Consider the following 14,225-nt stretch of genomic DNA (forward strand, 5'->3'; position numbering starts at 1 on the left):
ATGGGACCACAAGGGCTTTACAATGAAGGGAAAGGGTATTGTGCTTTTCAGCAGAAAACAATGATCTTTCACCCACTTGAGAAGCACAGAATGCAGCGCAGGCATAACTCCATTCATCTGTATGGAATTAATTGCTTTATGTAAAGTCCAGCAAACAACTGGACTGCTAAACAAGACTTACCTCACTAGGGTCAAATATTACATCTGGGGCTGTAATGCCATTGGTTTTTGCAGCTTTTCGGATGATGTCTTCTGCCTCCTGAAACCTCCCCATGGAGATCAACCACCGTGGAGACTCTGGAATGATCCTGCAGAGAAGGTTCACAATAACAAGCCTGCATTTCCATAGAAAGAGCTGCTGAAGGGACCAACACATTGTTCCAGGCAGGAAGATCTCTAAACATGCCACATCTTGCAGGAATTAGTGCAGTGATAACAGAAATCAGATTTCAAGTGCAGACTGGTGTAAAGAACAAGACCAGACTAATATGCCCTTATGGATTTCAGAAGTGCTGAAGGAATTAGCAGTGATTCAGAAAAAAGAGCAATCCAAACATTCCAAGTATGGGATTAATTTAAGAAATTCAGAAATGTGAACACACAAGCAGCACACTGTAGGTTAAGAAACATATCTTTAGAGGCTAACACATATAAAATTAGTAACTGTAAATTCTGTGACAAAAAGGCAAATCAGAGAGCAGAATTCCCCAGTCATTGGATTGCACAGGAACCGAGATGGAAGCACAAACACAGCTGCTACTGTAAGTGAAGCAACACCACCACCACGTGGACTATTTCAGTTTTACATTCCACTCATAAGTAGTATTTTAACAACTACAGAAGAAAACAAGGAAGTGCCACAGCTGTGCAAGTACTGTTTTGTAGTTTGTCATATCTGTGTCACCATACCAATGCCCAGAACATCTGGTTTTTCCTTCTACCCTTAGTTCACACCTATACTTAAAAGCCTGTGGATTTCAGTTGGTGCAGAAGTATGAGTTTTATTGACCTTTTTTTGCTTTCTCTGCATGAGCAAGACTTAATTTTACGGAAGCTTACGGAACATGAAAAGCAGGTTTTTCAGGCATCAGTCACATCACATACAACACCACAGACCAACAGCTAAACAGCTGGGAGAGTAAAGGACACAACATCCATCCTTCACCTACCCATTCCTGAATTTCATTAGCTTCATCAACTTAAAAACCCGCAGACAGGACCTTCTAAAGACTAAAGTCTTGTGAGAGAGCTGTACTCACCACCAGAGTGGGATGCAGAGCAGGCCGGGCAGGGTGAGCGCCAGCAGCAGCATCCGCCAGTCTCGGAGGAAGAACGCGAACAGGGGCAGCAGCATGTAACCAAAGGCATAAAAGATGCACACACCCAGCGTGCAGAACAGCACTCTGACTGACTTGCCAAGGATTTCTGTGCCTGTTCAAAACAGAAGGATTATTAGATTTTCACTTAATAGCAACCAAGTCACTTAATAAAAATATCCCTAGCAATTGGCTTTGAAATGCACTGCACTGCAGAGATGCAGGATGTAGCACTCTGCTGTCTAGTTGGAGGCACCACAGAGCTATTTCATGCTGTGATCCTGCACCAATGGAGGTAATTAGATGTGTAAAAGAATGAGAACTGGGTCACATAGCATTTCTTTAGCTCAATATGTAGCTCATATTTCTGTAACTTCATCTTTTTAGAATCTCACATTTTACCTGAGGAGCTGAAGTCACCTGACATTCTCAACAGTTAAATGTAGCTTGATGTCCAGAATCTTCTCCAGCTTTTGAAGAGTGACCAGCTTCTTTAAAGAATAATTCAAAGGTGCCTCAACTAAGTTCCCAACCTGTATCACCTTCTAAAAGACTGTATAGACTATCTAAAAGACTATTTAGACTATATAAAAGCCAAAATCCTCACTGTCTTTTGGGGTAGACACATGGAATTCATGTTGGTCACAAAGACCACGCTACTGCCAGGGGAATTAAATGCATGAACAGGGGTCAGTGCCCTCCTCTGAAATATTTTGGGACCTGCAAATCAAGAAATAGAGAAAAAAAATACAATCTTTCTTGTTTCCATGGAAATCAAAGAAGATGCCTGCAGTTGCAGCAGGCTATGTGCAGTGAGGTTATCTAAGCACTGCTTTCACTCCTGAACTGACCTTCCTTGGCACAGAAATAATTTCTTGCCACCATTTGGTGCTTTGGACAGTGAGGTCACTGTAAATAATTTTTTTTTTTAAATCTCAGATTCATGAAGAGGTAATTCATATCCCCATAACTAAATATGGTCTTAGTTTGAAAGTATACAAAGCAAAAGTCATGACGACATTTAAATTTTTACTATAGGTTGTTTAAAGAATACTTTATAAAACTTACCTATCTTGGTTCTTTTGCAACTTTTAAATTAAACCGGTATTTAGGCCCCAAAATGGACATCAGAAATCCCAGAAAAATCATAGAATCATGGAATGGTTTGGGTTGGAAGGGACCTTAAAGATCATCTAGCTCCAATCCCCAAGAAATCATGTCTTGATGTATTATCTGTCCCACTAGAAGATGGACTTTATTTCAAATAGTCAGTTTCTGGGGTTTTGCCTCTTTTAGGATAGTAAACCATAGAAAAAATTCAAATTGCACCTCTATCAGCTGGAAGCTTCCAAGGAGAAGAGAAATTATTCATGCATGGTGAGGCCACACTCTTAACAGTGTTGCTTGGCAAAACAAATCTACCCTAAGTCAGTACTGAAAAGGAGCAGAAAAAGCACAAGATGAAAGGACACATGCAGTGACCAGCAGGACTTTCATACCAAGAACAAATGCTGCCACGTAGTTAGATATCTGTCCCATGCCAACCAGCACAAACAACACTGAAAACATCTCCCAGCTGGTAGAGAAGACCTGTATGAAACTGAAGCCAGTCTGCATTGCCAGAGTTGCAAACAGCACATTCTTCCTGCCAAACCTTCCATGGACAGATTAAAAAAAGAAAGAGAAGGGGAAAAAATATAATTAAACAACATCATGAACGAAATCTACAGACACAGAAAAATAAAATTACTTATATGCATAGTTAAGGAGATACAAAACTTCTGCAAAAAGCAGAGGTTCAGGAAATGCAACACAGGCACAACTATTCTAAACACATTAAAAACATCACTGGCAAAGAGAAATTAATATTCTAAGGGCTGCTAGTTAAGTCATCTTCAAGTATGTGCTGGAACACCATTCCTTTCTTACTGACTGGAAACAAATAATTTGGAACAAGTTACTTGAAGTGCAAGAGTATCCAATGCTTCTTCTCCTCCAAGGAGCACATGGTCCCTGACAGATCAACAGGTGAAAAAGAGAAAAAGAAGAAAGGCTTCTGGAAGAGAGGTAAAACTCAGATTTGGAAGATGCTATTGGCAGTGAGTGATCCCGTGCCACAATCTTCATTCTCTTTGGTTTAAATATGAACAATATTAAGGGGTTCTAGAAGACCTCTTGATGAAGTTCTAACAAAATCCCAAAAACCAAGGAGAAAAGAAATTAAACTAAACTCAACCTGTCAAGCTGCTGTAAGAGTGGTTGCTGCTGTCATGGCCCAGGCAGCCCCATGCTGCTGGGACAGGGTGTGCTGAGTGCAGGTTTCACAGCTCCAAAGTCCACACTGACCTGCAGGTCTACAGCTGGCATCACGGCCAACACACAAAGAACTGACTGTTACTTGAAACCCCCAAATATTTTGTCAACCTTCATGTCTCAGGCTCACTGCAGTGCAGAACAGTGCAGGCAGCTTTGCTGGAGCATCCTCCTCATGGATGGAGCATCCTCCTCATGGACCCTGAGCTTGGCATCCCTCAGTGGCTACAGGTGACTGGATGGGCTGCAGGGGTAGATGGATGGGCTGCAGGGATTGCCTGCAGGGATGGGCTCCTCACCTGCACCTGGTGAGGATCTGTGCCACCAGGGAAAGGAGCTGCAGGAGGCTGCCAGGAGTGAGAAGTAGGAAGCTCATGGATTCTGGCACCAGAACAGTTCCTGCTTCACCTGCTGGGTAGTGACCACGGGAGACACTCAGGATCCTTGTAGCAGACAAGGAGCTCTTTGGAGGGAAGCACCTGAACCTTCTGAAGCAGCAGTAGCACCAGGAAAAGGTGGTGAGAGACTCAGGGAAGAGGGGAATCACCCCTCATGTGGGAGGGCATGGATCTGGGCCTGGGGATGAGTGACAAGCCAGCTGAGAACATGGGTTGGGATTTGCAGGGAGGACAACAAGGGTGCTAAGTGCCTGCTGCAGCCACCTGCTGAGAAAAAGGCAAACAGGACCTGTTGCAGAGCACCACAAGAAACCTCCTCGTGTCCAAAGGCACTGCCCACCATGAGGGCTTTGAACACTCCACGCTGGAAGGACACAACCCAGGAGGCTTCTGGAGCTCATTAGTGGTGACTTCCTAACAGAGAAGGCTGAGGAGGTGACAAAGGGACACTGCTGGACCTCAAACAAGGCTGCACTGACTGGGGGCGTGGAGGCTGCCAGCAGCCTGCTGGCTGTGCAGGGGGAAAGAGCAGGACTGGGAGGGGAGGAACCAGGCAGAAGGCAGGATCACAGAGAGAGCAAACACTGGCCTGCCCAGGGATTTTTTTGGACAAAAAGCATAGCATATAGCTTTGGAGAGAAGTACAGGAGACCTGGTTAATTTTTAAAGATCATTCTTTCTAAGCTTGAAATCGGTCCATCCTGATGGCAGCTATGAAAAGCCCTAAATGATGCCAGAAGATTTGTGGCATGGAGATTATGTTTCAGTGAAACAGAAACTTTGCAAGTACCAGCAAATTAGAGAACCACATATTGTTCTCAGGGAATCAGAAAGACAGCACACAATGCACAGCAAATCCCAGGGAGAGAATCAGAAAAACTGAGCTTTACAAAATACAAACAACTGTTGGCATCACAGAAATTAATGGTGTCTTCCTTTTTTTTTTTTTTTTTGTACTGATAAACAAGAAAGTCTTGCTTCTCTGGAGTACAGCTGAACAGCATTTATGCTTCCACTTAAATGGTCTTAAATGCTGTATTTGATGATGAAAAAAAAGCAGCTATAGTTTATAAAAAGAAAAATCCCAATTTAAACTAAAAGAAAAATAGTGTCAGGGATCCCTCTGAACATAGTCCAAAATAAACAGAAGAGAATTTCACTGATCAGATTTTTCCAGACAAAACTCATCTCCAACACCTGTTTTCTGGCATAAAAAACCAGTTTGCTGTAGAGTGACTTTGTTGCAAGAACAAGCAGATGTAGATAACACTTACTAACAATCTTTGTAACATTCTGTTCTAGCTCAGCACATTTCTCTACCCACTCTGTGTACACTCAGGTTAGACAGTCACAGAACAGACATGTTAGCAGTTGCAGAAGGACACTAGTAGGAAAGCTGATGTACAAGAAATGCCTACAAATGAGCATCGAAGAGACAGCAGCTCTGGTGTATATACTTTACTTGTCTGAGAGCTGTCCTGAGATGAAAGATCCCAGCAGGACACCCACAAAGAACAGGGAGGTGCTCAGGGGTCCCTTCCAGTCGTTGTCACATACGAGATTCCACTGCAGGGAGAGAGAATTGGAAAGTCTTTTAATAAACAGGATTTCCCCTCCCTCCTGAACTCTGCTGAGCTGGGTTTGGAAGGAGTGAGAACAGAATTACAGAATAGCCTGGGCTGTAAGGGGCCTTAAGGACCATCTCATTCCAACCCCCTGCCATGGCCAAGGACACCTTCCACTGTCCCAGTCTGCTCCAAGCCTCATCCAGCCTGACCTGGAACACTTCCAGGGATGGGGCAGTCACAGCTCCTCTGGGCAGCCTGTGCCAGGGCCTCACCACCCTCACAGGAAGGGTTTCCTCCTAATATCCAATATAACCCTGCCCTCTGTCAGTGTGAAGCCATTCCCCCTTGGCTTGTCACTGCATGACCTTGTAAATAGGTTCTAAACTTGATTTTCCTGCATATAGTAATGCTTCCCATTAAAAATTCACATTCCTAATTTAAGAAAAATTGAACGATAGAAACAGCAATATAGAAAGAAAAAGCCTTTTTATTACATTTTAATATGGTTTTGAGAGACAGGAGACTGCTCATTCTTCACTGGGAATCTAACTAACCTCAATTAGAATCTTTAAAATACAAATTGAAATATACACCCAACAAAAGAAGATTTCCAAGATTAAAACAAAAATGAGGAATAAAAGAAAATATTTTTTAAATAAAGTCTTCAATATTTTTCAAGATCCTACCCAATTCAGTCAGATGTTTTTGAAACAGCACTTGTGTTATTTTTCCATCTACATAAACAACTATTATTAAAAGACTCCTAGTTCTATTTTGGTTTTCTGGGGAAAAAATGTGTAAATATTAGAAGAAAGGACAAAACCCAGCAGGGATCCCTCATCCCCTCCTTCACAGCTATGTTCTGACTGGAGGACATAAAACCAGTTTCCCAGAGCTCTCCCAGCACCTGCTGCCAGAGGGCAGGTGCTGCAGCCCTGCAGGAGAGGAACTGGGAGGCAACCGATGTGAGACCAAACCCTCCTGAGCGTAGTTATTCAAACAGTTCCCTCAAGGCCCCTTCTGATGTTTTAGCAATGGAAAATTTTAGGTTTTAATCTGTATTAAAAAGGCCAAAATGAAAATATTCACCCTGACCTGAATAATTAATTCTCTTTGTCCCCCAGTTACAAATAATTGAGTCTATTTTTTTCAATTCATTGAAGGGAACACCCTTCCATGCTTTGATCTGCTCCATGATAAACACACAGCAGTTGCTGTGTGCTCCAGCTCCCACACATGGGACTGTTCCTGTTTCACTATCTGCCAGCCTCATCTCCTCAGCACCAAGCCTTTGGCTCCAGGAATCTCACAGCCCTCAGCCTCTTAACAGTCACAGAACCACATCCTAGACCATGGTTTAAGGCTGGAGCATCACTTAAAACTATGCACAGAATGAACAACACCAGCAATGGCCTTTCACTGCCAGATTCCTGTGTCAAAATGCAACTGAGCTGTCACTTATTTCATGGAATAGCATCTAGTTTTGAATTAGAACTGGGAACTGTTCCAGAGATTAATTATGGTCATTCACACAGGCTACACTCTCATCAGCTGTCTAACTCCAGCAGCCAGCTTTTACATTACCTTATATTTATAAGACAGTCATCACATTTATTCTTTTTAACGTCAATATGCACCTTTTTTGCAACTGTACTCAGTTCACTTCACAACCCCTCCATTGATAAATCTCTTTATGATTTTATGTCTGAAAAATCTCTCCTTCTATCAGATTTCACAACCCTCATCACTTCCTCCCCAGGCCTTTCCAGCCTCACAGCACCTGGAACTCAGGTACCAGCACTCCAGGCAGTGCTCCAGCAGATCCCACCACCACCATCCATTAGGCATCGCTACAGAAGTTCCTTCCAGAACTGTGGCTTTCCAGTGTGTTAACAAATGTATCCCAGTCATGGTAAGGAATTGAACTTACTATAGCTATCCACATAATTTAGATTATGAACTATAATTAACATTTATAGTGAAATCTGTATTATTTAACAAAAGCTATACTTCATTATAGATTAAAGAAAGTTTGAGCCTGTCATGACCACAGAGGCTAAGCCATCTAGGAAGCTTCAGTAAAATATACCTGGCAACTTGGAAATACCAGCAAATGATTGTTATCAAATTTATAATTTATATAGGCCAAAGGTCTCAGTGGTTATCATATGCCTTTATATGATAACACCTACCAGAGAGACAAACACCACAAATACAAATCCTGCTGTTCTAAACACTTGCCTACTCACAAGAAGTTATCTTTGCATCAACTACTGCAGCCAGACATCCTCAATAACAGAACTAAAACCTGTCTTGGTCATTAGTCTGTCATTACTAAATAGATCATCACTTTCCAGCTGATCAGCCTGTGCCTGTGAGTCCACCATCTCCTTTCATCTGTCCTGCACCCTGCACTTTGGCACGAGGCTTGAACAACACTTGGATTTCCAGACACTGGCACATTTGTGTCCTGTAACAAACATTTCCTTCAGATCACTGAGGTGGAGACCTTTCTTGGAAAAGTTCAGGGTATTAAAATGTTTAGCACAGCTCTGCCAAAACCTTCTTGCTCTGGCAGGTGGAAACATACTGGGCATTCAAATGTGGCAATGATTACCAGCTTGTTTTTCTGGCCTCTCTGTAAAGCACAGTGAGGAGCTGTCATGCTGAAGACCACTTGAACCAGGCATCAAAGTGAACTTCAACATCAAATTTCCAAAGTAGAATTACCTTGGTTGTACAATACCAGTTATTTACAGACTCCACAGAAGCACAATAATTAGAACAAAGGGATTTTAAGGTCTGTTACCCTTTGCCCCAGTAAATAAATGTCAAAGTCTTCAACTCATTAATGACACACCTATAAGGTCTATTATACTGTGTGTCAGTGATGATGGCATCATCCTTCCAGAATCATTTTGCAACCATTCCCTTTCCTCAACTGCACATTGTCCGAGAGGAAGTCACCAAGGCAACCCTGCTAGATCAGCATGGCAAAGAGCAAGTGTCCCAGGAGTAGTTACTAATCAACCCCCGCTGCTGGTAGTGCTGTTTGGACACAGTATACTGTGACCTAGTGCTCTAAAATCATGTGCTATTTTCACTTCTTAGTATCTTCTGAACTAGCCTGCTAGCTCCAACAGCCTTTGCCCCACTGGACAAGATAAGGTTAACCTTGGCAAGGTATCTGGGCTTCAGACAGGAGAAAAAACATTTCCGCTCTGTTTTCGAAGAGCAACTGCTGATTGTGAAGCATTGAGCTGCTCAACACTGGTACCCAACAGAACAGAGCATTCTTGATCTATTTTGTTATAACTTTAGGACATCCTCTGCTGCAGTTTAAACTTGTCTTCTTACTCATCTTACAGATATTTTGTGATTTTTCTACTTCCCAGGCAACTCCTCAGGTTGGGGTGATGTCTGCCAGCAGCCTCACACCCAGCACAGTGCTCACTTGTGTGCTGGAGCTGAGCTGTGCTCATGCACCTCCGTAAGCAGATCCCTGGCTGATGCCAGTGCTGGTGAGGACAGGTGGGAACAGGGGAAAAGAGGACAGGCTATGGAGATGGCCAGGGATGTGGACAGCTTGGGTCAGAAGGCAGGGGGAGCAAAAAGGAGAGGGACTGAAGCAGTTGATTCTCAAGCACAGGTTTGGGGCCCGAGTATCAAACAGTCCCAGGCACTCACAGCCATCACTCACACACCTCTCTAGGAGAGCATTTTCCAAGTTCTGCTTGATCTCCTACATGCCAGCTGCCTGGAACCATGTCTCCAAGTCCCTTGCTAGAAAGGCAAGGCCAGTGACAGAACTGAGAAGAATAAAAACTCTATAAATTACTCCATCAGAACTCCTCCCTCTCACAATCTCAAGACCCTTCCCTAATGCCACTACAAGAATCCTAAACAAAGCTGGACTGTGACAAATACAAACCTTCAAGAGCATCATCTGACTCCTGTCCTACAAGGAAAAGCCTTATAGACAAAACAATTTTTACAGCTACAAGATACTGTGTCTTCACATTCCTTTATTTTTTTAAAACTCTTTTCCTGTCTTGTTCAGAATAACATGCATAATTGAAAAATTAAATGGCTAGTTCCATGTATTAATATTTTCTTTTTAAAAAACAAGACTTTTTGAAGCTGGCCCAGTACGCTGTATTCCCTCCTTCCACTTGTTTCTCTCAGCAAGTAGAGGCAAGTTCTTCAAAAAATCTGTCACACAACCAAGTACTGACAACCTTTGATGCTGAATCTGATTTTGTTTATATCCACACAAGTATTCTCTGCTTACTTGAAAGCTGTGAGTGTTATTAAACATCCTTTCCTCTAAAAACACATTTGTATATTCCAAATACTTAAAAGGTCTAGATGTTACATTGAAACTTATTATCTAAAGCAAACAGAAGTCTGTGTCTACAAAATATACATTCTGCTTAATTTTCCCTCCTCTACTTGTTTTACATTTTTGCAGCAATAAAGCTTGCATAGAACAGGAAGGAAATTGCCAAATATTTTACAATTCCAGTGCAGAAATGAAACTGTTCCCCAAACATCACATTTTTGAGATGGCTGGAAAAAAAGGAAACAGGGCACTGCCATCAACTGAGGTGAGTTTGAAGTTAAAAGTAAAGGCAACATAAAGGGAATTTTACCTTTACTAACTGTCCACAGTGCCTCTAAAAGAGCACTGTTTCCATTTAACAGTATCAACTGCAGGCCTATTATTCTTTAACAATATTAATCTTACTTTATGTTGTGATCTCAGAAACAGCTGTACTTTGTACAATTCCAAACACTACTGCATGATGCGCTTTTTAAATCACACCTTGAAAAACCCAGCATTTTACAAACACTTTTTTATATCTGTCAGACACTTGTATTTACTTATGAAATGAAACCCAGACTTTTTTTTCCTTCTTCTGACAAAACTAGTAATACTAAGCTTTTTCAAAGCTGCAAAAAGCTTTTTTAGCTCCCGAGGCTGCAAAGTTATGAGTATGAACTTCAGCCACAGTGATAAGCAGATATTAACCTACAACAATAAAAAAGAAGCACCTGTTTTAAAAGATGATAAATAATGGAGGTGACTGACATTAATGAAGAGTTGGGTGAGAGCTGAACCTGGGTGACACAGGGTTGATTTACAATTCAGCTGCTGGCCCCACTCCTACAACAGCCTGCTCTAGAGGAAGGTGTCTCTGCCCCATAAAAGTTTCCTTCCTCGATGGAAGTAGATGATCTTTAAGGTCCCTCCCAACCCAAACCATTCCATGATTCTATGACCCTATAAATTGCAATGTCTAGCATAAGCCTGTGTTTTTATTTTGGCAAAGTGAAACAATACATCCCTCTGCCTTCCAGCAGGGTGAACATCGAAACCTCTGGATGAGCAGCTGTGCCCCAGAGCCCATTTGTGTCCTGCACATGTCACTGCTGCAGTCTCCCCTTGCTCCCTGGAGCCCTGGCATAACCCACTCATCTCCAGGGACTGTGGTCTGACAGCACAGCAGGGCACTTGGATCCCTGGGGTGTACAGAATGGAAACCTCTGGGCCCTCATCTCTGCCCAGAACTTTCTCTCTCTGAACAGCCACACAGGAAGGAGCACCAGCCCTGCACATAACCAGCTTCCAGACACCTGGCAAGTCCCACCATGTGCATCCTTCCCCTGCAAAAGCCAACAGGCCCTACAATTTGCCAGTAGCAAAGCAGACACAAAGCATGCAAATCTGGCATACACCACCTGCACTGATTTCAAATTGATGAACAATACAACACCTTTTAGAAGTTGAGGATGAATAAGTGTATCCAAAATTCAGTATCTGTTTATGGTTCACTGTTTAAGAATTACTCTTGTGTGAACTAAAACGTTCTGACTGATGTATCATCTAACACCTCATTATATCATATTTCTAGTGCACTCATGCCCTTAACTCCACTGCTCAGTTCTACTCCTGGTATAGCCCCATAACAGCCATGACTGGCAGAAGTTAATCTTTTCCCTTAATTACTTCTGGTTTAGTCCTTTTACTACCATGCATGAACTTTTACTACTCCTACATTCATTTTTTACAGGACTTATGGAAGAATTAGAATGACACAGTTGGTTTCTTGAGCCAAAATAAAGCCCTCCTTATGCCCTGAGCTACAGCATTTCAAAAAGTAAAAGACAGAAAGGGATTTTGTTACACCAGCGCTGGTTAAATACTGCAGACTGGCTAATAATAACCTTCTGTTGTTAGTCTGTGAGAAAAGAAAGTCTCTCTTTAAGTGGGAGAGAACTGAATGTTTTAAGTCTCCCCTGAAAAGCAGAAGCATAAACAAGGTTTCTCTAAAGTCATGAGAGATTCAGCAAAAACCTTTCTTAAAAAAAAAAAAAATCCCCTTCCCCCTCCCAGTGTCAGCTATGGAAATCTGGGACAAAGGTCCTCATGATTATTCAACGAGTTAGAGATATGCAACTAAACACAAGATTAGTTAATCATGAAAGCAGTACCACCAAGCCAAGAAATTAAACAAGTTAAACACTGAAAACCTGTAAGTGTGTGAAAGGCCACAGCTCTTGCAAAACTCCCTCAGAAGCATTAACATTAGATGAGAAAAAAAAAAATACTGCCTCAGTGCATGATGCCTGGGCAGACAAACATTGCCTCCCACGGACACGGGACATCTGCCAAGTCACACAGACGAGGAGCCAGGGCTGGGGAGTCTCAGCACTATGTGAGCAGCTCCCTTTTCTTATAGGTTGTAAAACTCCTGCACAATACTCCAATAGCTCAAGATGTTAATTAACATCAAGTCAAAGCTGAGCGAAGCTCTAAAGACAAGGCAGCACATCTAAGCCAGGATAACCACCTTAGCACAGCACTCAACACCCATGTGCCCCCCTGTGAAAGGACTGCCCACGAAGATGCCAACTGCCTTACACTGCCCTGAGAGCACTCAGCCTTTCACAACAGTGCATTCAGCAAGCACTGGAGCTGAGACATTCCCAGCAGCTTTCCTCTCCAGTAAGACAGCAATTCTTTAGATGAGGCAATGCCTTGCACTTGTCAGAATCATTCAAACCCTTGACTGAGTTTCCTACAAGTCCTGTGTTCCCATTTCTAATCCTCCCTTATGCTGCCATGGCTCCTTTTCCATGTTCCCCAAGTCACCTTAGTCCTCTGTGCCCAGATCAGCTAATGGTCATTCAGTACTCACACCCATCACTACCTAAACACTGATCACAACCCAGTTTGCAAAACAAGAAATCATGGCAGATTTTTTATGGAGCTCCCTCCAGCTCCATGAAACTCATGTTCAGGCAATGGGACTGTACAAACTTTGTAAGCCTTCTGAAAAAGGCCTATGCTTGTATTGAAATTCAACTATTCCTCAAAAGCACTTCTCAAAATCCATTTCCTTGCTTCTTAAGTCAACCTGCCCCTATGGGTATGGACAGCTTTCTTGTGAAAGCAGTGACAACCAGCCCAGCTTCACTTTTGGTAGGCTGTCCACACCCCACACCTGACTCAATCAGTGTACACCTGCACAAACACAAACATGACCTGTCCCAGCACGTGAGCACAGGGACACAGCAGACGCACTGTGGGCACACAGCAAAGTTCAGGGTCTTTTGAATAAAGCATCAAACCAGGCCTCCCCAACCCATGTATCTTGCACAACTCAGGATGACTCCAACCAGTGAGAGGGGTGACACACTGGCACAGGCTGCCCAGAGGAGCTATGAATGCCCCACCCCTACAAGTGCTCAAGGCAAGGATGAACAGGGCTTGGAACTACCTGGTCTAGTGGAAGGTGTTCCTGCCCATGCCAGGGGGTTGGAATTGGACGCTCCTTAAGGCCCCTTCCAACACAAACCACTCTGTGATTTCATGAGTTCTACCACCTTTACTTTTTTTAAAGAAAGAAAACAAACAGTGTTGATGTTCAAAGAGACATCTCTGTCACACCAAGCAAGCTGAACCCAATGCTGACCCTGCTCCAGCCCCTTGCACAGATACCTGATGAACCAAGAAGCATTTGCACAGTGCGATGAGTTTTGCTGGGTAAGGAAACAGGCTGCACTTGGAAGCTCATTATAGAAACAAACAATGTTAAGGGATTGGAATGGACCTTATAAAGATCATCTAGTCCCTGCCATGGACAGGGACACCTCCCATCAGACCAGGTTGCTCAAAGTCTTATTCAACCCGGCCTATGAACACTGGGGATCCACAACCTCCCTGGACAACCTGTTCCAGCATCTCACCACCCTCACTATAAAAGTCTCCTTCCTCGTTCTTATGCAAATGAAAGTGAACAGAAGACCTCAAAATAAACTCGGCATGGCGGGCTTAGAAGCAGATCAATGTGCCGGCAGAGAGCCCAGAAGGCGGCGGAGCTGCACGGGCACTGCGATAACCCCGCGGCTCTCCGCGGCACGCCGGGGCTGCCCGGGCTTCCCCTCCCGCTCCCGCGCACCTCGGTGACGATGGTGGAGCGATAGACATCGCGGCTGTACTCCCAGCCGTCCAGGCACGGCTCCTGCTCCAGCGCCTCCAGCTCCACGTCGGAGCCGGGTCGCAGCCCCAGCGCCGAGAAGTTGGCGAGCGCGGCCAGGCGGTAGGGGCGGGGGGGGGGGGGGCG

General features: G+C 43.6%; 1 protein-coding gene across 1 annotated transcript in view; it reads right to left on the reverse strand.

Moving 5' to 3' along the window:
- SLC22A5 (solute carrier family 22 member 5) overlaps positions 1–14,207 on the reverse strand; it is a gene marked incomplete at its 5' end in the record, with an annotated part of 24,827 nt that extends 10,620 nt beyond the window's left edge. Inside the window, 5 exons of the mRNA XM_005418848.3 lie at positions 182–308; positions 1,260–1,431; positions 2,816–2,970; positions 5,490–5,593; positions 14,061–14,207. Of these exons, the coding sequence (XP_005418905.1) occupies positions 182–308; positions 1,260–1,431; positions 2,816–2,970; positions 5,490–5,593; positions 14,061–14,207 (705 nt within the window). The remainder of the gene's footprint in view (positions 1–181; positions 309–1,259; positions 1,432–2,815; positions 2,971–5,489; positions 5,594–14,060) is intronic.
- Between the last annotated feature and the right edge of the window lie 18 nt (positions 14,208–14,225).

The sequence above is a fragment of the Geospiza fortis genome, unplaced genomic scaffold (genome assembly GCF_000277835.1).
Source record: "Geospiza fortis unplaced genomic scaffold, GeoFor_1.0 scaffold55, whole genome shotgun sequence".
Classification (NCBI taxonomy): Eukaryota; Metazoa; Chordata; class Aves; order Passeriformes; family Thraupidae; genus Geospiza; species Geospiza fortis.